Source organism: Salvelinus fontinalis, chromosome 22, assembly GCF_029448725.1.
Source record: "Salvelinus fontinalis isolate EN_2023a chromosome 22, ASM2944872v1, whole genome shotgun sequence".
In the NCBI taxonomy this organism is placed as follows: domain Eukaryota; kingdom Metazoa; phylum Chordata; class Actinopteri; order Salmoniformes; family Salmonidae; genus Salvelinus; species Salvelinus fontinalis.
In genome coordinates this window covers 28861854-28886324 of record NC_074686.1, presented here as the reverse complement: position 1 = coordinate 28886324, position 24471 = coordinate 28861854, and the positions used below count along the sequence as shown (strand labels likewise).

The 24471-nt window shown below is 44.7% G+C and overlaps 1 protein-coding gene across 4 annotated transcripts in view; it reads left to right on the top strand.

Annotated features, from left to right (window-relative positions):
- The window catches only part of LOC129820152 (tubulointerstitial nephritis antigen-like), a 55414-nt gene that overhangs the window by 11162 nt on the left and 19781 nt on the right, over positions 1 to 24471 (top strand). For 3 of the 4 annotated variants that reach the window (XM_055877085.1, XM_055877086.1, XM_055877087.1), the window contains exons 2-5: positions 849 to 1169; positions 5460 to 5526; positions 20130 to 20222; positions 20915 to 21029. In XM_055877085.1, the coding sequence (XP_055733060.1) occupies positions 866 to 1169; positions 5460 to 5526; positions 20130 to 20222; positions 20915 to 21029 (579 nt within the window). In that variant the 5' untranslated portion in view covers positions 849 to 865. The remainder of the gene's footprint in view (positions 1 to 848; positions 1170 to 5459; positions 5527 to 20129; positions 20223 to 20914; positions 21030 to 24471) is intronic. The other variant, XM_055877088.1, reaches the window with a different exon arrangement.

Genomic DNA, 24471 nt, shown 5'->3' with positions numbered 1-24471 from the left:
AAGTAGTAGCATTTTTAGGGCTATGTAGAGAGGTCGCTTGAAATTTGAACTCATGTCAACGCTACATAGTTTACAAAGTGATATGTTCCATACTTATTGATAATAAACACTTTTTACATACAAAGGTGCTATGTTACTATTCTTATTAGTTCTTCTGAAATAATCTATACCCACATGACAGGCTTATTCAACAAAAATCTAATTAAACACAGGAAGAGGATAAAAGAAATTCAGTACTTCAACCATCAGTTGCTCACAGTAGGTTCACCCTTTAAATCAAATCAAATATGTTATTGTATGCTATCACAGTTAGTTGATGTTTTAGATATACTATATGGCCCTGTTGAAAGTTGTGAGTGGATTGTTTAATAAAAGGACCAGATTAACCTGTGTGTTATCACGTAGGTGTGTTGATATTTTGGTCTTGCTGCCAGAGTCCAATCAAAGTCCACTGTGACCGTGTGAATGGAAACGTTGCCAAGTAGGCATACAACTCAGGACTCCTGCTCCTCCTGCTCCTGCTTCTCCTCCTCCTGCTCCTTCTCCTCCTCCTGCTTCTCCTCTACCTCCTCCCCTGCTCCTCCTCAGTCTTCCTAAGCACTCTCTCCAGCTGTTAAATAACCCACTGAGGGTGACTTTAGTGGTTACTGTTAGATTTAGACTATTCTCCTACTGTGTTAGGCTCACTTGATGATCTACAGGACTAGACCTATAACACATGGTTTTGTTCATCTCTTCCAAAATAATCCATTACTGTTATGTTTAGACTATATTCTCCTACGGTTATGAAAATTGGCTGATTTTCTACAGAAGTACTTCTGCATCCTCACAGATGTTCTTCTTTTTAGCTTCTGTCAGGGTGATAATGAAGCTTCTAGCATCATTAGCAGTGGTGCTCCTCCTGGTGGCGGTGGAGAGCATGGCGGCAAGAGGCACATCCAGGAGGACGAAGAGGGAGCTGATGAGCCCGCTGCACATGGAGGGCATCAGGGACCCGTTTGGGTCGTACTGCGAGCAGCGGGGTGGCTGCTGCCCGGGTCGTGAGGATCAGTGCACGGTGCCCTACCTGGACACCATCTGTTACTGTGACCTGTTCTGTAACCGCACCGTCTCCGACTGCTGCCCCGACTTCTGGGGCCACTGTCTGGGCATCTCACCCCCTTTCATTGGTAAGATGGAGAGAGAGTGTGTGTGTGTGTGTGTGTGTGTGTGTGTGTGTGTGTGTGTGTGTGTGTGTGTGTGTGTGTGTGTGTGTGTGTGTGTGTGTGTGTGTGTGTGTGTGTGTGTGTGTGTGTGTGTGTGTGTGTGTGTGTAGAGAGTGTGTGTAGAGAGAGTGTGTGTGTGTAGAGAGAGTGTGTGTGTGTGTAGAGAGTGTGTGTGTGTGTAGAGAGTGTGTGTGTGGGCTTGCTTTTTAGGATTAAGAAAGAAAGGACCAGTACAGGGAAATATGTACAGTATCCAAAGGCATAATACCCCACTAACCTAGCCCCACTGACAGGCCCCGTCCTAACCCTAGCCCCACTGACAGGCCCCGTCCTAACCCTAGCCCCACTGACAGGCCCCGTCCTAACCCTAGCCCCACTGACAGGCCCCATCCTAACCTAGTCCCACTGACAGACCCCACTTTAACCTAGCCCCACTGACAGGCCCACCCTAACCCTAACCCCACTGACAGGCCCTACCCTAACCCTAGCCCCACTGACAGGCCCTACCCTAACCCTAGTCCCACTGACAGGCCCCATCCTAACCCTAGCCCCACTGACAGGCCCCTCCCTAACCCTAGCCCCACTGACAGGCCCCACCCTAACCCTAGTCCCACTGACAGGCCCCACCCTAATCCTAGCCCCACCGACAGGCCTCACCCTAACCCTAGTCCCACTGACAGGCCCCACCCTAACCCTAGCCCCACTGACAGGCCCCACCCTAACCCTAGCCCCACTGACAGGCCCCACCCTAATCCTAGCCCCACCGACAGGCCTCACCCTAACCCTAGTCCCACTGACAGGCCCCACCCTAACCCTAGCCCCACCGACAGGCCCCACCCTAACCCTAGTCCCACTGACAGGCCCCATCCTAACCCTAGCCCCACTGACAGGCCCCACCCTAACCCTAGCCCCACCGACAGGCCCCACCCTAACCCTAGTCCCACTGACAGGCCCCATCCTAACCCTAGCCCCACTGACAGGCCCCACCCTAATCCTAGCCCCACTGACAGGCCCCACACTGAGTGGCTACTATGGGACTACTGAATGAATGGCAATAACCAACTGCTAATCTTATGTGTACAGGCAAAGTTATTTGTTCAGTTCTCACAGTTGCTTTACAATTCAATAATGATCTAGGTAGGAGGTCACATTGGCCTGTGAAATATGAATAAGCACACTGGTTATTATGCTCCACATACAGTATATCCCTGCTAGTTGTTGCAGAGGTGGCAGCAGGGCCGTACCTGAGAATAGACCAAAAACAGTGGTCTTCTTATTAGTCTGAGACAGAGGGAGGGGGAGGCCAGGGAGGGAAGGATGTATGAATGGAGGTCAGGAGAAAGAATGTGTGCTATGCACACGGAGGGATAGGTGATGGGAATGGGACAGGAGGCTGGGAGAGGTCGAGGCAGGTATGTGCTCACTAGACAACATGGGGCATGTTCATACACACACACCAGCACTCACGCGCACACACACATACGATTGAAGTCAGAAGTTTACATAGACTTAGGTTGAAGTCATTAAAACTCGTTTTTCAACCACTCCACACATTTCTTGTTAACAAACTATAGTTTGGCAAGTCGGTTAGGACATCTACTTTGTGCATGATACAAGTAATTCTTTCAACAATTGTTTACAGACAGATTATTTCACTTATAATTCACTCTATCACAATTCCAGTGTGTCAGAAGTTTACATACCATAAGTTGACTGTGCCTTTAAACAGCTTGGAAAATTCCAGAAAATTATGTCATGGCTTTAGAAGCTTCTGATAGGCTAATTCACACAATTTGAGTCAATTGGAGGTGTACCTGTGGATGTATCTCAAGGCCTACCGTCAAACTCAGTGCCTCATTGCTTGACATCATGGGAAAATCAAAAGAAATCAGCCAAGACCTCCACAACAAAAGTGTAGACCTCCACAAGCCTGGTTCATCCTTGGGAGCAATTTCCAAACGCCTGAAGGTACCACGTTCATCTGGACAAACAATGGCAGGCAGTATAAACACCATGGGACCACACAGCCATCATACCGCTCAGGAAGGAGACACGTTCTGTCTCCTAGAGATGAACGTACTTTGGTGCGAAAGGTGCAAATCAATCCCAGAACAATAGCAAAGGACCTTGTGAAGATGCTGGAGGAAACAGGTACAAAAGTATCTATATCCACAGTAAAACGAGTCCTATATCGACATAACCTTAAAGGCCGCTCAGCAAGGAAGAAGCCACGCCTCCAAAACCACCATAAAAAAGCCAGATTACGGTTTGCAACTGCACATGGGGACAAAGATCGTACTTTTGAAATGAGAAATGTCCTCTGGTCTGATGAAACAAGAATAGAACTGTTTGGCCATAATGACCATCGTTCTGTTAGGAGGAAAAGGGGGGATGCTTCGAAGCCGAAGAACACCATCCCAACCGTGAAACAGGGGGTGCTTTGGGGTGGCAGCATCATGTTGTGGGGGTGCTTGCTGCAGGAGGGACTGGTGCACTTCACAAAATAGATGGCATCATGAGGCAGGAAAATTATGTGGATATATTGAAGCAACATCTCAAGACATCAGTCAGGAAGTTAAAGCTTTGTCGCAAATGCGTCTTCCAAATGGACAATGACCCCAAGCATACTTCCAAATTTGTGGCAAAATGGCTTAAGGACAACAAAGTCATGGTATTGGAGTGGCCATCACAAAGCCCTGACCTCAATCCTATAGAACATTTTTGGGCAGAACTAAAAAAGCCTGTGCGAACAAGGAGGCCTACAAACCTGACCTGGTTACACCAGCTCAGTCAGGAGAAATGGGCCAAAATCCACCCACCTTATTGTGGGAAGCAAGTGGAAGGCTACCCAAAACGTTTGACCCAAGTTAAACAATTTAAAGTCAATTCTACCAAATACTCATTGAGTGTATGTAAACTTCTGACCCGCTGGGAATGTGATGAAAGAAATAAAAGCTGAAATAAATCATTTTCTTTACTATTATTCTGACATTTCACATTCTTAAAATAAAGTGGTGATCCTAACTGACCTAAAACAGAATATTTACTCGGATTAAATGCCAGGAATTGTGAAAAACTGAGTTTAAATGTATTTGGCTAAGGTGTATGTAAACTTCCGACTTCAACTGTGTGTGTGTGTGTGTGTGTGTGTGTGTGTGTGTGTGTGTGTGTGTGTGTGTGTGTGTGTGTGTGTGTGTGTGTGTGTGTGTGTGTGTGTGTGTGTGTGTGTGTGTGTTAAGCTCATTAAGGCATGATGGGGACCTGATATTCTGGGAAACACAGGCCAAAAGCCAACAGGACATTCCAACAGCAGATTACTGAAGCTCAGGGTTCCCAGACCCTACACACTACTATACACCTCACATCAGGGTGTTACTGTCAATTCTCTCACTAGAGGGGGGGGGGGGGGTGTAGTGTGTGTCTGTAGTGTGTAATATTGAGTGTGTGTCTGTAGTGTGGAGTGCCTAGTGTGTAGTGTAGAGTATGTGTCTGTAGTATGGAGTGTGTAATGCAGAGTGTGTGCATGTAGAGTGGAGTGTGTGTCTGTAGTGTAGTGTGTAGTGTAGAGTGTAGAGTGTGTGTCTGTAGTATGGAGTGTGTGTCCGTGGTGGGGAGTGTGTGTCTGTAGTATGGAGTGTGTGTCGGTAGTGTAGTGTGTATCTGGCGTGTATTGTGTGTCTGTAATGTGTAGTGTGTGTCTGTAGTGTAGTGTGTGTCTGTAGTGTGCAGTGTGTGTCTGTGGTGTAGTGTGTGCCTGTAGTGTGGAGTGTGTGTCTGTAGTGGCGTGTGTCTGTAGTGTAGTGTGTGTCTGTAGTGTAGAGTGTGTGTCTGTAGTGTGTAGCGTGTAGTGTGTGTCTGTAGTATGTAGTGTGTGTCTGTAGTATGTAGTGTGTGTCGGTAGTGTGGAGTGTGCAGTGTGTGTCTGTAGTATGTAGTATCTAGTGTGTGTCTGTAGTGTGGAGTGTGGAGTGTGGAGTGTAGAATGCGTGTCTGTAGTATGTCGTGTTTAGTGTGTGTCTGTGGTGTGTGTCTGTAGTGTGTAGTGTGTGTCCGTAGTGTGTAGTGTGTGTCTGTAGTGTTTGTCTGTAGTATGTAGTGTGTATCAATGGAATTGTGTAGTGTATCAATGGAAGTGTTGTGATTCTTTAAGTCATCCTCTCAGATCTTCCACCACAACAGGATCAAAGTAATCATTGGTGTGATCCTATCCACTGGCACCATCTTATTCAATTTTCTCCTTTTGTTTCATTCCAGGCACCTGTGAAAGAAACGGACACAAATTCCTCTCAGGACAGACATACAAAGAGAACTGCAACTTATGGTAAGTGTCTAACCGCTTTCTAGTGGTGTAACGTACTTAAGTTCTAGTGGTGTAAAGTACTTAAGTTCTAGTGGTGTAACGTGCTTAAGTTCTAGTGGTGTAACGTACTTAAGTTCTAGTGGTAAAAGGCTAAACTACAGTCACATCCCAGCTAGGGCTTAGTTAACTTATACACAGACTAAACTACAGTCACATCCCAGCTAGGGCTTAGTTAACTTATATACAGGCTAAACTACAGTCACATCCCAGCTAGGGCTTAGTTAACTTATGCACAGGCTAAACTACAGTATCATCCCAGCTAGGGCTTAGTTAACTTATACACAGGCTAAACTACAGTCACATCCCAGCTAGGGCTTAGTTAACTTATACACAGGCTAAACTACAGTATCATCCCAGCTAGGGCTTAGTTAACTTATACACAGGCTAAACTACAGTCACATCCCAGCTAGGGCTTAGTTAACTTATACACAGGCTAAACTATAGTATCATCCCAGCTAGGGCTTAGTTAACTTATACACAGGCTAAACTACAGTATCGTCCCAGCTAGGGCTTAGTTAACTTATACACAGGCTAAACTACAGTCACATCCCAGCTAGGGCTTAGTTAACTTATACACAGGCTAAACTACAGTCACATCCCAGCTAGGGCTTAGTTAACTTATACACAGGCTAAACTACAGTCACATCCCAGCTAGGGCTTAGTTAACTTATACACAGGCTAAACTACAGTCACATCCCAGCTAGGGCTTAGTTAACTTATACACAGGCTAAACTACAGTATCATCCCAGCTAGGGCTTAGTTAACTTATACACAGGCTAAACTACAGTCACATCCCAGCTAGGGCTTAGTTAACTTATACACAGGCTAAACTACAGTCACATCCCAGCTAGGGCTTAGTTAACTTATACACAGGCTAAACTACAGTATCGTCCCAGCTAGGGCTTAGTTAACTTATACACAGGCTAAACTACAGTCACATCCCAGCTAGGGCTTAGTTAACTTATACACAGACTAAACTACAGTCACATCCCAGCTAGGGCTTAGTTAACTTATACACAGGCTAAACTACAGTCACATCCCAGCTAGGGCTTAGTTAACTTATACACAGGCTAAACTACAGTATCATCCCAGCTAGGGCTTAGTTAACTTATACACAGGCTAAACTACAGTCACATCCCAGCTAGGGCTTAGTTAACTTATACACAGGCTAAACTACAGTCACATCCCAGCTAGGGCTTAGTTAACTTATACACAGGCTAAACTACAGTATCGTCCCAGCTAGGGCTTAGTTAACTTATACACAGGCTAAACTACAGTCACATCCCAGCTAGGGCTTAGTTAACTTATACACAGGCTAAACTACAGTCACATCCCAGCTAGGGCTTAGTTAACTTATACACAGGCTAAACTACAGTCACATCCCAGCTAGGGCTTAGTTAACTTATACACAGGCTAAACTACAATATCATCCCAGCTAGGGCTTAGTTAACTTACACACAGGCTAAACTACATCATTATCCCAGCTAGGGCTTAGTTAACTTACACACAGGCTAAACTACATCATTATCCCAGCTAGGGCTTAGTTAACTTATACACAGGCTAAACTACAGTCACATCCCAGCTAGGGCTTAGTTAACTTATACACAGGCTAAACTACAGTATCATCCCAGCTAGGGCTTAGTTAACTTATACACAGGCTAAACTACAGTATCATCCCAGCTAGGGCTTAGTTAACTTATACACAGGTTAAACTACAGTCACATCCCATCTAGGGCTTAGTTAACTTATACACAGGCTAAACTACAGTATCATCCCAGCTAGGGCTTCGTTAACCTAGCGGCTCCCCCGCTGGTAATTCGACCATGATAACAAGTTCAGTGTAAAGAAGTGCGCTAAGAGTCAGGAAGCAAGTTCAGGGAGTGAGGGTTTTAATAAATAAACACAACATAATACAAAATAAGAGACACAAACAACGCACAGACATGACACAGGAACAGAAACAATAACACCTGGGGAAGGAACCAAAGGGAGTGACATATATAGGGAATGTAATCAGGGAAGTGATGGAGTCCAGGTGAGTCTGATGACGCGCAGGTGCGCGCAACAATGGTGACAGGTGTGCGCCATAACGAGCAGCCTGGTGACCTAGACGCCGGAGAGGGTGCACACGTGGCATTTAGATAGCTGACTGCTACACTTACTTAGCAATCTAAAAAAGTATTGCTGACATGGGCTAATTGACTGACTATCAGTGACTGACATAGGAGAAAAACTGCTGATGCACAATCAAATAAAACAATTGCACCTTGTGTATTCTATTATTCTAACTCGCAACAGTAATTTCAGACCCCAACTGAGTTAAAAAAATATATAATTGGGGAAAATTGATCCGAGGGCCTTAAAAACATCTCCTTCCAAAATCATGTGCATTAATATGGAGTTGGTCCCCTTTGCTGCTATAACAGCCTCCACTCTTCTGGGAAGGCTTTCCACTAGATGTTGGAACATTGCTGCTATAACAGCCTCCACTCTTCTGGGAAGGTTTTCCACTAGATGTTGGAACATTGCTGCTATAACAGCCTCCACTCTTCTGGGAAGGTTTTCCACTAGATGTTGGAACATTGCTGCTATAACAGCCTCCACTCTTCTGGGAAGGTTTTCCACTAGATGTTGGAACATTGCTGCTATAACAGCCTCCACTCTTCTGGGAAGGTTTTCCACTAGATGTTGGAACATTGCTGCTATAACAGCCTCCACTCTTCTGGGAAGGCTTTCCACTAGATGTTGGAACATTGCTGCTATAACAGCCTCCACTCTTCTGGGAAGGTTTTCCACTAGATGTTGGAACATTGCTGCTATAACAGCCTCCACTCTTCTGGGAAGGTTTTCCACTAGATGTTGGAACATTGCTGCTATAACAGCCTCCACTCTTCTGGGAAGGTTTTCCACTAGATGTTGGAACATTGCTGCTATAACAGCCTCCACTCTTCTGGGAAGGTTTTCCACTAGATGTTGGAACATTGCTGCTATAACAGCCTCCACTCTTCTGGGAAGGCTTTCCACTAGATGTTGGAACTTTGCTGCTATAACAGCCTCCACTCTTCTGGGAAGGCTTTCCACTAGATGTTGAAACATTGCTGCTATAACAGCCTCCATTCTTCTGGGAAGGCTTTCCACTAGATGTTGGAACATTGCTGCCATAACAGCCTCCACTCTTCTGGGTAGGCTTTCCACTAGATGTTGGAACATTGCTGCTATAACAGCCTCCATTCTTCTGGGAAGGCTTTCCACTAGATGTTGGAACATTGCTGCCATAACAGCCTCCACTCTTCTGGGAAGGCTTTCCACTAGATGTTGGAACATTGCTGCTATAACAGCCTCCACTCTTCTGGGAAGGCTTTCCACTAGATGTTGGAACATTGCTGCTATAACAGCCTCCACTCTTCTGGGAAGGCTTTCCACTAGATGTTGGAACATTGCTGCTATAACAGCCTCCACTCTTCTGGGAAGGCTTTCCACTAGATGTTGGAACATTGCTGCTATAACAGCCTCCACTCTTCTGGGAAGGCTTTCCACTAGATGTTGGAACATTGCTGCTATAACAGCCTCCACTCTTCTGGGAAGGCTTTCCACTAGATGTTGGAACATTGCTGTGGGGACTTGCTTCCGTTCAGCCACAAGAACATTAGTGAAGTCGGGCACTGATGTTGGGCGATTAGGACTGGCTCGCAGTCGGCGTTCCAATTCATCCCAAAGGTGTTCGACGGGGTTGAGGTCAGGGCTTTGTGAAGGCCAGTGAAGTTCTTCCACACCGATCTTGACAAACCCTTTCTGTATGGACCTCGCTTTGTGCACGGGGGCATTGTCATGCTGAAACAGTAAAAGGCCTTCCCCAAACTGTTGTCACAATGTGGGAAGCACAGAATCGTCTAGAATGTCCTTATGTCCTGTAGCATTAAGATTTTGTATAATTGGAACTAAGGAGCCTAGCCCAAACCTTGAAAACAGCCCCAGACCATTATTTCTCCTCCACCAAACTTTACAGTTGGCACTATGCATTGGGGCATGTAGCGTTCTCCTGGCATCCGCCAAACTCAGATTTGTCCGTCGGGCTGCCAGATGGTGAAGCGTGATTCTTCACTCCAGAGAACGTGTTTCAACTGCTCCAGAGTCCAATGGCGGTGAGCTTTACACCACTCCAGCATTGCGCATGGTGATCTTAGTCTTGCGGGCGGCTGCTGGGCCATGGAAACCCATTTCAGGAAGCTCCCGACAAACAGTTATTGTGCTGATGTTGCTTCCAGAGGCAGTTTGGAACTTGGTAGTGAGTGTTGCAACCGAGGACAGATGATTTTTACGCGCTACACACTTCTGCACTCGCCAGTCCCGTTCTGTAAGATTGTGTGGCCTACCACTTTGCGGCTGAGCCGTTATTGCTCCTAGACATTTCCACTTCACAATAACAGCACTTACAGTTGACCGGGGCAGCTCTAGCAGGGCAGAAATTTGACAAACTTACTTTTTGGAAAGTATCATCCATAATCTTCTATGGAGATTGCATGGCTGTGTGCTCAATTTACATCTGTCAGCAACGGATGTGGCTGAAATAGCCGAATTCACTAATTTGAAGGGGTGTCCACATATTTTGTATATACAGTACCAGTCAAAAGTTTTCCACACCTACTCATTCAAGTGTTTTTCTTTATTTTTACTATTTTCTGCATTGTAGTATAATAGTTAAAAACGATTAAATAACACATATTGAATCATGTAGTAACCAGAAAAGTGTTAACAAATATATTTTATATATGAGATTCTTCAAAGTAACCACCCTTTGCCTTGATGACAGCTTTGCACACTCTTGGCATTCTCTCAACCAGCTCCACCTGGAATGTTTTTCTAACAGTCTTGAAGGAGTTCCACATATGCTGAGTACTTGTTGGCTGCTTTTCATTCACTCTGCGGTCCAACTCATCCCAAACCATCTCAATTGGGTTGAGGTCGGGTGATTGTGGAGGCCAGGTTATCTGATGCAGAACTCCATCACTCTCCTTATTGGTCAAATAGCCCTTACAGGTGTGTTGGGTCATTGTCCTGTTTGAAAACAAATTATAGTCCCACTAAGTGCAAACCAGATGGGATGACGTATCACTGCCGAATTCTGTGGTAGCCATGCTGGTTAAGTGTGCCTTGAATTCTAAATAAATCACTGACAGTCTCACCAGCAAAGCACCCCACATCATCACACCTCCTCCTCCATGCTTCACGTTGGGAACCGCACATGCGGAGATCATCCGTTCACCTACTCTGCGTCTCACAAAGACATGGCGGTTGGAACCAAAAATCTCAAATTTGGACATCAAACTGAAGGACAGATTTCCACCGGTCTAATGTCCTTAGCTCGTGTTTCTTGGACCAAACAAGTCTCTTCTTCTTATTGATGTCCTTTAGTAGTGTTTTTTTTGCAGCAATTCGACCATGAAGGCCGGTTTTATGTAGTCTCCTCTGAACAGTTGATGTTGAGATGCGTCTGTTACTTGAACTCTGTGGAGCATTGTTTTGGGCTGCAAGTCCTCAATTGGCAGCTTCATTAAATAGTACCCGCAAAACACCAATCTCAACGTCAACAGTGAAGAGGCGACTCCGGGATGCTGGCCTTCTAGGCAGAGTTGCAAAGAAAAAGCCATATCTCAGACAGCCCAATAAAAATAAAAGATTAAGACGGGCAAAAGAACACAGACACTGGACAGAGGAACTCTGCCTAGAAGGCCAGCATCCCGGTCACTGTTGACGTTGAGACTGGTGTTTTGTGGTACTATTTAATAAAGCTGCCTGTTGAGGACTTGTGAGGCATCTGTTTCTTAAACTGACACTCTAATGTACTTGTCCTCTTGCTCAGTTGTGCACCTGGCCCCCACTCCTCTTTCTATTCTGGTTAGTTCCAGTTTGCGTTGTTCTGTGAAGGGAGTAGTACACAGCGTTGTACGAGATCTTCAGTTTCTTGGCAATTTCTCGCATGGAATAGCCTTCATTTCTCCGAACAAGAATAGACTGACGAGTTTCAGAAGAAAAGGCTTTGTTTCTGGCCATTTTGAGCCTGTGATCAAACCCACAAATGCTGATTCTCCAGATACTCAACTAGTCTAAAGAAGGCCAGTTTTATTGCTCCTTTAATAAGCACGACAGTTTTCAGCTGTGCTAACATAATTGCAAAAGGGTTTCTAATGATCAATTAGCTTTTTAAAATTATCAATTTGGATTAGCTAACACAACGTGCCATTGGAACAGAGGAGTGATGGTCGCTGATAATGGGCCTCTGTACACCCATGTTTATTTCCATAAAACATCTGCCGTTTCCAGCTCCAATAGTCATTTACAACATTAACAATGTCTACACTGTATTTTTGATCAATTTGATGTTATTTTAATGGACAAGAAATGTGCTTTTCTTTCAAAAACAAGAACATTTCTAAGTGACCCCAAACTTTTGAACGGTAGTGTATATTACTATTATACTTCTATACTACTATAGTGGTACTATACTACAATAGTACTACTATACTACTATAGTACCGCTATTATTCTAGAGTACTATAGTACTACTATGCTTCTATACTACTATACTACTACTATACTTCTATTGCACTATAGTACTACTATACTAGTATACTTATATACTACTATAGTACTACTGTACTTCTATACTGATATAGTACTACTGTACTTCTATACTACTACAGTACCACTACACTTATTTACTACTATAGTACTACTGTACTTTTACAGTACTATAGTACTTCTATACCTCTATAGTACTATAATACTACTGTACTTCTATACTACTATAGTACTACTATGCTTCTATACTACTATAGTACTACTATGCTTCTATAATATTATAGTACTCATTTACTTATATGGTACTATACTACTACTATGCTTCTTTACTACTATAGTACTACTACACGTCTATACTATTATATTACTACTATACTTCTATAGTACTACTAAAAGTATTTGGTTTGAAATGTACTTAAGTATCAAAAGTAGAAGTATAAATCATTAAACATTTCTTATATAAACCAGACGACACAATTTTTTCATTTTTTTTCATTTACGGACAGCCAGGGGCACAGTTCAACAAATAATTTACAAACAAAGCATTTGTGTTTAGTGAGTCTGCCAGATCAGAGGCAGTAGGGATGACCAGGGATGTTCTCTTGATAAGTGTGTGAATTAGACAATTGTCCTGTCCTGCTAAGCATTCAAAATGTAATGAATACTTTTGGATGTCAGGGAAAATGTATGGTGTAAAAAGTTCTTTAGGAATATAGTGAAGTAAAAGTAGTCAAAAATATAAATAGTAAAGTAAAGTACAGATACCCCACAAAACTTTACACCACTGTACTACACTATGTTCTACAGATTACAGAATAACTGTCAGTTAGTCTGTGATACAACATACAGTCTGAGCTCTAACATGCAAATACACCTGGGCAAACTCTCTCATGTCAATACACCTGGGCAACATCTGTCTAACATGTCAATACACCTGGGCAACATCTGTCTAACATGCCGATACACCTGGACAACATCTGTCTAACATGTCAATACACCTGGACAACATCTGTCTAACATGTCAATACACCTGGACAACCTCTCTCTAACATGTCAATACACCTGGGCAACATCTGTCTAACATGTCAATACACCTGGGCAACATCTGTCTAACATGCCGATACACCTGGACAACATCCCTCTAACATGTCAATACACCTGGAACACTTTCTAACACACAGACATCTGGAAAACTCTCTAACACACAGACACTTGGAACCAATTTCTAACACAGAGACACCTGGAAAACTCTTTCTAATACACAGACACCTGGAAACCTCTCTAACACACAGACATCTGGAAACCTCTCTAACACACAGACACCTGGAAAACTCTTTCTAATACACAGACACCTGGAAACCTCTCTAACACACAGACACCTGGAAACCTCTTTCTAATACACAGACACCTGGAAACCTCTCTAACACACAGACACCTGGAAACCTCTTTCTAATAAACAGACACCTGGAAACCTCTTTCTAATACACAGACACCTGGAAACCTCTCTAACACACAAACACCTGGAAACCTCTCTAACACACAGACACCTGGAAACCTCTCTCTAACACACAGACACCTGGAAACCTCTCTAACACACAGACACCTGGAAAACTCTTTCTAATACACAGACACCTGGAAACCTCTCTAACACACAGACACCTGGAAACCTCTTTCTAATACACAGACACCTGGAAACCTCTCTAACACACAGACACCTGGAAACCTCTTTCTAATACACAGACACCTGGAAACCTCTCTAACACACAGACACCTGGAAACCTCTTTCTAATAAACAGACACCTGGAAACCTCTCTAACACACAGACACCTGGAAACCTCTTTCTAATACACAGACACCTGGAAACATCTCTAACACACAGACACCTGGAAACCTCTTTCTAATACACAGACACCTGGAAAACTATTTCTAATACACAGACACCTGGAAACCTCTTTCTAATAAACAGACACCTGGAAACCTCTCTAACACACAGACACCTGGAAACCTCTCTCTAACACACAGACACCTGGAAACCTCTCTAACACACAGACACCTGGAAACCTCTCTAACACACAGACACCTGGAAACCTCTCTCTAACACACAGACACCTGGAAACCTCTCTAACACACAGACACCTGGAAACCTCTCTCTAACACACAGACACTTGGAACCAATTTCTAACACACAGACACCTGGAAAACTCTTTCTAATACACAGACACCTGGAAAACTCTCTCTAATAAACAGACACCTGGAAACCTCTCTAACACACAGACACCTGGAAACCTCTCTAACACACAGACATCTGGAAACCTCTCTAACACACAGACACCTGGAAAACTCTTTCTAATACACAGACACCTGGAAACCTCTCTAACACACAGACACCTGGAAACCTCTTTCTAATACACAGACACCTGGAAACCTCTCTAACACACAGACACCTGGAAACCTCTCTAACACACAGACACCTGGAAACCTCTCTAACACATAGACACCTGGAAACCTCTCTAACACACAGACACCTGGAAACCTCTCTAACACACAGACACCTGGAAACCTCTCTCTAACACACAGACACCTGGAAACCTCTCTAACACACAGACACCTGGAAACCTCTTTCTAATAAACAGACACCTGGAAACCTCTCTAACACACAGACACCTGGAAACCTCTTTCTAATACACAGACACCTGGAAACCTCTTTCTAACACACAGACACCTGGAAACCTCTCTCTAACACACAAACACCTGGAAACCTCTCTAACACATAGACACCTGGAAACCTCTTTCTAACACACAGACACCTGGAAACCTCTCTAACACACAGACACCCGGAAACCTCTCTCTAACACACATACACCTGGAAACCTCTCTAACACATAGACACCTGGAAACCTCTCTAACACACAGACACCTGGAAACCTCTCTAACACATAGACACCTGGAAACCTCTTTCTAACACACAGACACCTGGAAACCTGTCTAACACACAGACACCCGGAAACCTCTCTCTAACACACATACACCTGGAAACCTCTTTCTAACACACAGACACCTGGAAATCTCTCTAACACACAGACACCTGGAAACCTCTTTCTAATACACAGACACCTGGAAACCTCTCTAACACACAGACACCTGGAAACCTCTTTCTAACACACAGACACCTGTAAAACTCTCTCAAACACAGGAATATGTAGAAAGACAAAGCCAGGTTGTCATAGACACCAAATTCTGAGTTCTCCTCACCTGCAGCTTTTCAATAGGACAAATTACATTGAGTAGCCCTCACTAACAGCTCTAGGCTTTTTGTCTTAATGGAATGGACTGTCTTTGTTCTAAGCACCTTGCATGTGGGGTGTGGATAGTTTTCCTGTCTGGGAGATGTACAGCCATTCAAAATAAAAGAGGGGATAGCAGGTAGGGGATGAGTGGTGAGAACAGTTTCCAGGATGAGGGGAGGTAGAATTCCTCACCTGTCTGCTAGAATGGTTTCTCACACCCCCACCACGGGCTGTTTCACAGTGTGTGTGTGTGTGTGTGTGTGTGTGTGTGTGTGTGTGTGTGTGTGTGTGTGTGTGTGTGTGTGTGTGTGTGTGTGTGTGTGTGTGTGTGTGTGTGTGTGTGTGTGTGTGTGTGTGTGTGTGTGTGTGTGTGTGTGTGTGCACTGGGGATGCAAAGGCAAGTGTCTGTGTGGCGTCTGCTCCCATTCATGTACCCATTCATGTATTTTAATACTCATGCAACATGTCCTGTAGCTGTTTCTCTGGGCCAATCTAACTCCAGCCATATTGGGGACTGACTGTGGTCAGTCCCTGGATGGGAGACCAGATGCTGCTGGAAGTGGTGTTGGAGGGCCAGTAGGAGGCACTCCTTCCTCTGGTCTAAAAAATATCCCAATGCCCCAGGGCAGTGATTGGGGACACTGCCCTGTGTAGGGTGCCGTCTTTCGGTTGGGACGTTAAACGGGTGTCCTGACTCTCTGAGGTCATTAAAGATCCCATGGCACTTATCGTAAGAGTAGGGGTGTTAACCCCGGTGTCCTGGCTAAATTCCCAATCTGGCCCTCAAACCATCATGGTCACCTAATAATCCCCAGTTTACAATTGGCTCTTTCATCCCCCTCCTCTCCCCTGTAACTACTCCCCAGGTCGTTGCTGCAAATGAGAACGTGTTCTCAGTCAACTTACCTGGTAAAATAACGGTAAAATAAAAATAAAAATAAATAAATATTCATGTCTGCCTACCAGAGCTGGGTTCAAATACTAGCCTGACTGTCAAAATCTTTAAATTACTAGCCTGCCTGTAGTGCCAGATGGGCCGGGTTTGCAGTTTGGGGACTATTCTATTGGGCCACTAAGCCAGACAAGCTCAACCAAACAGATGACGTATTTTAAAGGATTTAGAATAGTATTTGAACCCAGGTCTGCTGCATAGCTTCAGACTGATAGTCCTCAACCCTGGAGTCTATTGGACAGGAGACTGTTGGTGGCGACCTAAGGGTCAGATAGGAGCAGAGATAGTAAAGGGGAGCCTATAGACGTACAGTCTAACCTTGACAAATGGACCTAGTGTGTCTCCCTCTTCTCTCCTCTCCTTTAAGAGAAACGTTTGGCGGTTAAATAAACACAACCTCCCTGGTAAAAATAGATCCTGTTTCAGTACAGCATGGACCAGCATTTAAGTGTAAACTCCCCTTTCACTGTTAAATTCAAACGAAAAGTCACACGCAAGAAACACTCACAACCACTCATGCACTCACATACAAGCATGAAACATACACACACAGGTAGGCACATACAGTATGAACAAACATACGCACGCACGCACGCACGCACACACACGCACACGCACACACACACACACACACACACACACACACACACACACACACACACACACACACACACACACACACACACACACACACACACACACACACACACACACACACACACACACACACACACACACACACACGCTCCCCTACTCTCTTCTCATTTTCCATGTGTGCATATTGTTCCTAACACTCCTACACACTCCCAGACCATTGTGTCTTTTAACACACAGGGTTTTGGGTGGAAGACAGTTTCCATTCCTAAATAACCAAGCACGCTCCCTGTGCCTCTCCCTCAGTGTGCCCTCCTCTCCCCTCTCTGCTCTGGTCAGCCCCCACTGTCTTCAACTTTCCCTTCTACTCATCTTGGATGACCATTCTGATCTCCTTACAACAGCAGGCTGATATATTACAGCAGTCATGACCAACACCACACTACTAACATGCAGTTCAACATCTGCTTGAGTATCTGCGAATGCTTTGTCCGTGTGTCTATTTGTGTTTGAATGTGTGTGTGTGAGTGTGCATGCGTGTGTGTTTGTAGATATCTGTGTGTGTGTGTGTGTGTGTGTGTGTGTGTGTGTGTGTGTGTGTGTGTGTGTGTGTGTGTGTGTGTGTGTGTGTGTGTGTGTGTGTGTGTGTTTGTGTTTGTGTTTGTGTTTGTGTTTGTGTTTGTGTTTGTTGATGTTTATTTGTCTATCACCATGTGTTACTGTCTGATAAGCCCAGGCTTTTGTGTTCCTGATAGGATCTTCAATGGAAGCTTTGAGTCATTAAGCAGTTGGCTGTGATAACTCCTGATAACGCTTTGTCTAATGGAGGTCGTCTCTGGGGCAGCGCCTCCCGTGTTTCTTTGACTTGTGTGTGTGTGTGTGTGCGTGTGCATGCATGTCTTTCGTATGTCTTTTCGTGTTTCTGCCTGTCTGTCTGTCTGTGGTCTGAGAGGTGAGAATCTCCCTGCTGGGTATTATTTCTAGCCTCTTGTTTCTAATGGTGAAGTGTGATGGGGAATCTGAGCTATGGTCTCCCAATGTTCACACAGCCCTCGTATTTCACCGCTCTGTCTCTGTCTCTGTACTCTGTACCAGACTTAGACCTCAGAGTGTGTTTCAGTGCATGAATTTATTTCTGCTTCGGCCCACTGTGTCTGGGTCCTGGCACAGAGACTACTGGAGGCTTCTAGATGTTTCTGGGCTGCTGAGGGAAGGGGTTAGAGGTTTAAAGTCACTGTCTGTTTCCCCCAAGCAGAGACATCAGACAGCTTCTGTTGGCCTCAGGTTCAGTCACGGGTCTGGGTCTATGCCAGGGTAGCAGTAGTAAGAAGCCTTGGTGTGTGAAAGTCAGAACGGCTTATAGGTCAGAAGCCTATCTCCTGTTTCCATAACGTGAGGCAGCTTGATGTACAACTACTCCCCCTGGACAGGATGTTAGTGTGTCTCAGGGCCTTACCCCCAATGTATCGCCTTAATGCTGAGTGCCAAGCAGAGACGCATCAGGTCCCATTTTTACAGTCTTTGATGTGACTCGGCCAGGGATTAAACTCACAACCTTCCAATCTGAGGGCAGACACTAACCACAATGTCACTGAGTGTGCAAATGTGTCTGACTGTATGTTGTCCCTGGAATGTTATTTGTTAGCTAATACACATATTGGACCTAGCATGACTAAATTAGAATGTTTCGGTGGTTCTGACTGGGGCACTAGACAGGGACTCCACTCTATAAAATAGGACCACAGATCCAATAGACTTTATAGTCTGAGATTTCTAGGTACAGTCTTAGAAAAAGGGTTCCAAAAGGGTCCTTCGGCTCTACCCATAGCATAACCATTTTTGGTTCCAGGTAGAACCCTTTTTGGTTCCAGGTAGAACTCTTTTGGGTTCCATCTACAATCCTCTGTGGAAAGGGTTCTACCTGGAACCAAAAAATAACTTATTCAAAGGGTTCTCCTACGGGGACAGCCGAAGAACCCTTTTACGTTCTAGATAGCACCAGAGATAGGGTTAGTATTATCTTAAGATAATGATAAGGTAAGAAGTTAAGTCATCCTCATCATCTTTCTTTAGATAGTACAGTATATGAACCACCTGTGTGAGTATGCACGGCAACTCACTAATGCATAGATTGCTATTAGGAATCATGAGCTAGTGTGAATGTTTATGGCAAGTCAATGGGTGTCAGACCCTAAACATATTAGATAAAGCTGGCTTAAGGAGTTGTTACCATGGTAATGTATCCCACTATCTTCCTTACAGTATGTTGTACAGTAGGCCTATCAGACTTCATGTCTGTGTCCCAAATGGCACCACATGCCCTACATAGTACACTACTTTTGACCATAGCCTAATAGACCCTGATCAAAAGGAGTGCACTAGGGGATAATGTGTGATTTTGGCCTACGACTGTACTGTACTGTATGTGTGTTTGTCCAGCTACTAGTTGTTTCAGGGGGCCATGGCGCACACACCTCCCCACAGTGACTCAGCACAGACAGTAGAAATGCTCTATTTCAGTGGATCACAAAAATGGTCATGCGGTCATGTTTCAATATCTACTTATCACGCCCATCAGACTGGTTAGTATTCACTCCCCCCTGGTTCCTTAGGACTAAAAATGGACATTTTTCTGTGCTCTGTTGCCTTAAAAGGCCCCTTCTTCATCCCTTCATTCTCTCTCCTCTCTCTCTCTCTCTTTTCTCTCTCTCTTTGCCAAGTCCCGTGTTCCTCTTGTTCAGTCTCTCCCTGGGGAATTAGGCTATACAGTGGAACTTCTTATACATGTTTTATTTTTAAAATGTTCTCTCTGTATTGACTGTTAGCTTTCCTTGTTCCTTCCGTTAATTCAGCATCAATACTTCACAACAGTGGACAACGGTCAGTTGTGCTTTTGTACAGTAAATGACATCAATCACTTGAACTACAGTCTGTGCAGTACAGTAATAGACCTCCAATTATTATAATGAATAAAATGTGGCACCATTATCTATGAATCTAAAGCAGTGTTCTGACTTCTGACCCCTGTCCATTCTAACTTTAACTCTTGTACCCTCTCTCTGCCTCCCTCTTCATTCATCTTCCCCCTCTTTATCTGCCCCTCTCTCCTCTCTCTCTGCTCTTCTCCCTCTCCCCTTCTCTACCTCCTACAGCACGTGTGGAACAACTGGGCGTTGGGAGTGTGAGCAGCATGCCTGTCTGATAGAGAATGATATGATCCAGGCTGTCAACAGAGGAAACTTTGGGTAAGAGCACTTTAAAAAAAACTCTTAAGGATCGGACCCTGAAGCAAGGATGTGCATATTCTTGGTACCATTTGAAAGGAAACACTTTGAAGTTTGTGGAAATGTGAAAGGAATGTAGGAGAATATAACACATTTGATCTGGTCAAAGTTAATACAAAGAAAAAAACAACCGTTGTTTTGTAATTTTTTTACCATCATCTTTGAAATGCAAGAGAAAGGCCATAATGTACTATTCCAGCCCAGGTGCAATTTAGATTTTGGCCACTAGATGACAGCAGTGTATGTGCAAAGTTTCAGACTGATCCAATGAACCATTGCATTTCGGTTCAAAATGTTGTATCAAGACTGCTACTACTAATTTGTTTATTAATAACTTTTCACGTTCAAAACTGTGCACTCTCCTCAAGCATGGTATTCTTTCACTGTAATAGCTACTGTCAATTGGACAGTGCAGTTAGATTAACAAGAATTTAAGCTTTCTGCCAATATCAAATATGTCTATGTCCTGGGAAATTTTCTTGTTACTTACAACCTCATGCTAATTGCATTAGCCTACGTTAGCTCAACCATCCTGCAGGGGATCCACTAATCCTGAAGAAGTTTTAAAAACACACACAAACACACATACACACACACACACACATACAAAAAAATGTTACACTCACTGTCCTGACTTTCCTCTGTGTCCCTAGCTGGCGGGCAGCAAACTACAGCCAGTTCTATGGCATGTCTCTGGACGAGGGCCTGAGGTATCGCCTGGGGACACAGAGGCCCTCCAGGACCATCATGAGCATGAACGAGATGCAGGTGAGAAGACCTGTCTGCTGGGTAGGGCAAGGGTGGGATAGGGGGCAGGTTGATGCTGGCTGAGGATGGGGGATTCATGGGATGGATCTCCAATGCCATAGCACCCTATTCCCTATAAAGTGAATACTTTTGATGAGGGCCCATGTAAGGGACCATAGGGCACACTACTGTATATAGGGAATAGATAGCCAATTGGGATGCAGACATGGTGTCACAGCCTCACATTCAGAGTGAGGGACAGTACAGTCTGTTTTTCCCTTTATCAAAGCAGGTCGCTCTCAGAACATTACCTATGTAAACCTGAGAAGAATCTTCCAAATTTCCAATTTGGTGTAATATAAAAGTGTATGCATCAAAAGGGACCTATGATATAACATTTTATTTAAAGATTCTGCTTGCCTGGCCTGTATCATTACCAGCTATGGCTACCAGGCAGAGTCTGGTATTGATCTGTTGATAATTCTTTGTCTGTCTGGATCTTGGAAATCTCCCCTCTGCTATGTGTTGTCTTTAACTCTGTTTACATTCTAACCAGACATATTATGTAAGAGCCAATCACATCATCACAGAGGGGCTTGGGAGGATAAAGGTGGAGGATGGGGTAGAGGATAGAGGTGGAGGATGGGGTAGAGGATAGAAGATAGAGGTGGAGAGGATGGGGTAGAGGATAGAGGTGGAGAGGATGGGGTAGAGGATAGAGGTGGAGAGGATGGGGTAGAGGATAGAGGTGGTGAGGATGGGGTAGAGTATAGAGGTGGAGGATGGGGTAGAGTATAGAGGTGTAGGATGGGGTAAAGCATAGAGGTGGAGAGAATGGGGTAAAGCATAGAGGTGGAGAGAATGGGGTAGAGGATAGAGGTGGATGATGGGGTAGAGGATAGAGGAGGATGGGAGGATGGGGTAGAGGTTAGAGGTGGAAGATGGGGTAGAGGATAGAGGTGGATGGGAGGATGGGGTAGAGGTTAGAGGTGGATGATGGGGTAGAGGATAGAGGTGGATGGGAGGATGGGGTACAGGATAGAAGTTAGAGGTGGAGAGGATGGGGTGAGGATAGAGGTGGAGGATGGGGTAGAGGATAGAGGTGGAGGATGGGGTAGAGGTTAGAGGTGGAGGATGGGGTAGAGGATAGAGGTGGAGGATGGGGTAGAGGATAGAGGTGGAGGATGGGGTAGAGGATAGAGGTGGAGGATGGGGTAGAGGTTAGAGGTGGATGATGGGGTAGAGGATAGAGGTGGAGAGAATGGGGTAAAGCATAGAGGTGGAGGATGGGGTAGAGGATAGAGGTGGAGGATGGGGTAGAGGATAGAGGTGGAGGATGGGGTAGAGGTTAGAGGTGGAGAATGGGGTAGAGGATAGAGGTGGAGGATGGGGTAGAGGATAAAGGTGGAGGATGGGGTAGAGTCATCTTCTTTTAGACAACATAACAGACTGGCCCTCCCCTCTCTGTGCTACCCTTCCCAATCCCTACCCCCCACCTCTCCCACCTTACATCCTCCAGACCAAACTCCCCCACCCCCTCAAGTACACTCTCTCCAACCACTCCCCCCCCCTCCCTTCAATCCACTCTCTCCAACCCCCCACTCCCCCACCCCCTCCTCCCTACAACTCTATTCTCCCCAACCCACCACACCCTCATCCACCTGTCCCTCTCCTCCCAACATGCCCCTACCTGTACCTGGAGACAGATTTAAGCAGGAGAGCTTATTCATAAATCTCTCGGTCTGTTCTGTCTGTCTCCCAGCTGAGTCCCCGCATGTTAACAATCTTTCTACTGGGTGATGGACAGGCCCAGTCCTGAGGCCTGGGGGGTTGCAGCCACACATGCATGCACAGGCAAAATTGTCTCCAATTTCTTATACCCCTTATCTTTAAACATATCAGCACCGTGCTCCCACCTCCAAGCTGGGTCATGCGTCACTCCGAGGTATGGTTTGGACTTTGACCTTCTACAGCGTTCGCGCGAGCACACACACACATTCGTAGATTTTCTATCAGGTGTTTGTTTGGGAAGAATAGTTGAGATATTAACAGGGGGAATGTGAGTAGGCCGTACCAGCAGGTGTGGTGTGTCTAAACAGAGCTAGAGTTCAATGCATAATGCTCTAATGCTACATACAGTTGAAGTCGGAAGTTTACATACACTTAGGTTGGAGTCATTAAAACCTGTTTTTCAATCACTCCACAAATTTCTTGTTAACAAACTATAGTTTTGGCAAGTCGGTTAGGGCATCTACTTTGTGCATGCCACAAGTAATTTTTCCAACAATTGTTTACAGACAGATTATTTCACATAATTCACTGTATTACAATTCCAGTGGGTCAGAAGTTTACATACACTAAGTTGACTGTGCCTTTAAACAGCTTGTAAAATTCCAGAAAATTATGTCATGGCTTTAGAAGCTTCTGATAGGCTAATTGACATAATTTGAGTCAATTGGAGCCGTACCTGTTGATGTATTTAAAGGCCTACCTTCAAACTCAGTGCCTCTTTGCTTGACATCATGGGAAAATATAAAGAAATCAGCCAAGACCTCAGAAAAAAAACTGTAGACCTCCACAAGTCTAGTTCATCCTTGGGAGCAATTTCCAAATGCCTGAAGGTACCACGTTCATCTGTACAAACAATAATACACAAGTATAAACTCCATGTGACCACGCAGCGGTCATACCGCTCAGGAAGGTGACGAGTTCTGTCTCCTAAAGATGAACATACTTCGGTGCGAAAATCCCAGAACAACAGCAAAGGACCTTGTGAAGATGCTGGAGGAAACAGGTACAAAAGTATCTATATCCACAGTAAAACGAGTCCTATGTTGACATAACCTGAAAGGCCGCTCAGCAAAGAAGAAGCCACTGCTCCAAAACCGCCATAAAAAAAGCCAGACTACGGTTTGCAACTGCACATGGGGACAAAGATCGTACTTTTTGGAGAAATGTTCTCTAGTCTGATGAAATAAAAATATAACTGTTTGGCCATAATGACCATCGTTATGTTTAGAGGAAAAAGGGGGATGCTTGCAAGCCGAAGAACACCATTCCAACCGTGAAGCACGGGGGTGGCAGCATCATGTTGTGGGGGTGCTTTGCTGCAGGAGGGACTGGTGCACTTCACAAAATAGAGGGCATCATGAGGTAGGGAAATTATGTGGATATATTGAAGCAAACATCTCAAGACATCTGTCAGGAAGTTAAAGCTTTGTTGCAAATGGATCTTCCAAATGGACAATGACCACAAGCAAACTTGGAAGCAAAGTTGTGGCAAAATGGCTTAAGGACAACACAGTAAATGTATTGGAGTTGGCATCACAAAGCCCTGACCTCAATCCTATAGAAAATGTGTGGGAAGAACTGAAAAAGCTTGTGCGAGCAAGGAGGCCTACAAACCTGACTCAGTTACACCAGCTCTGTCAGGAGGAATGGGCCAAAATTCACTCAACTTATT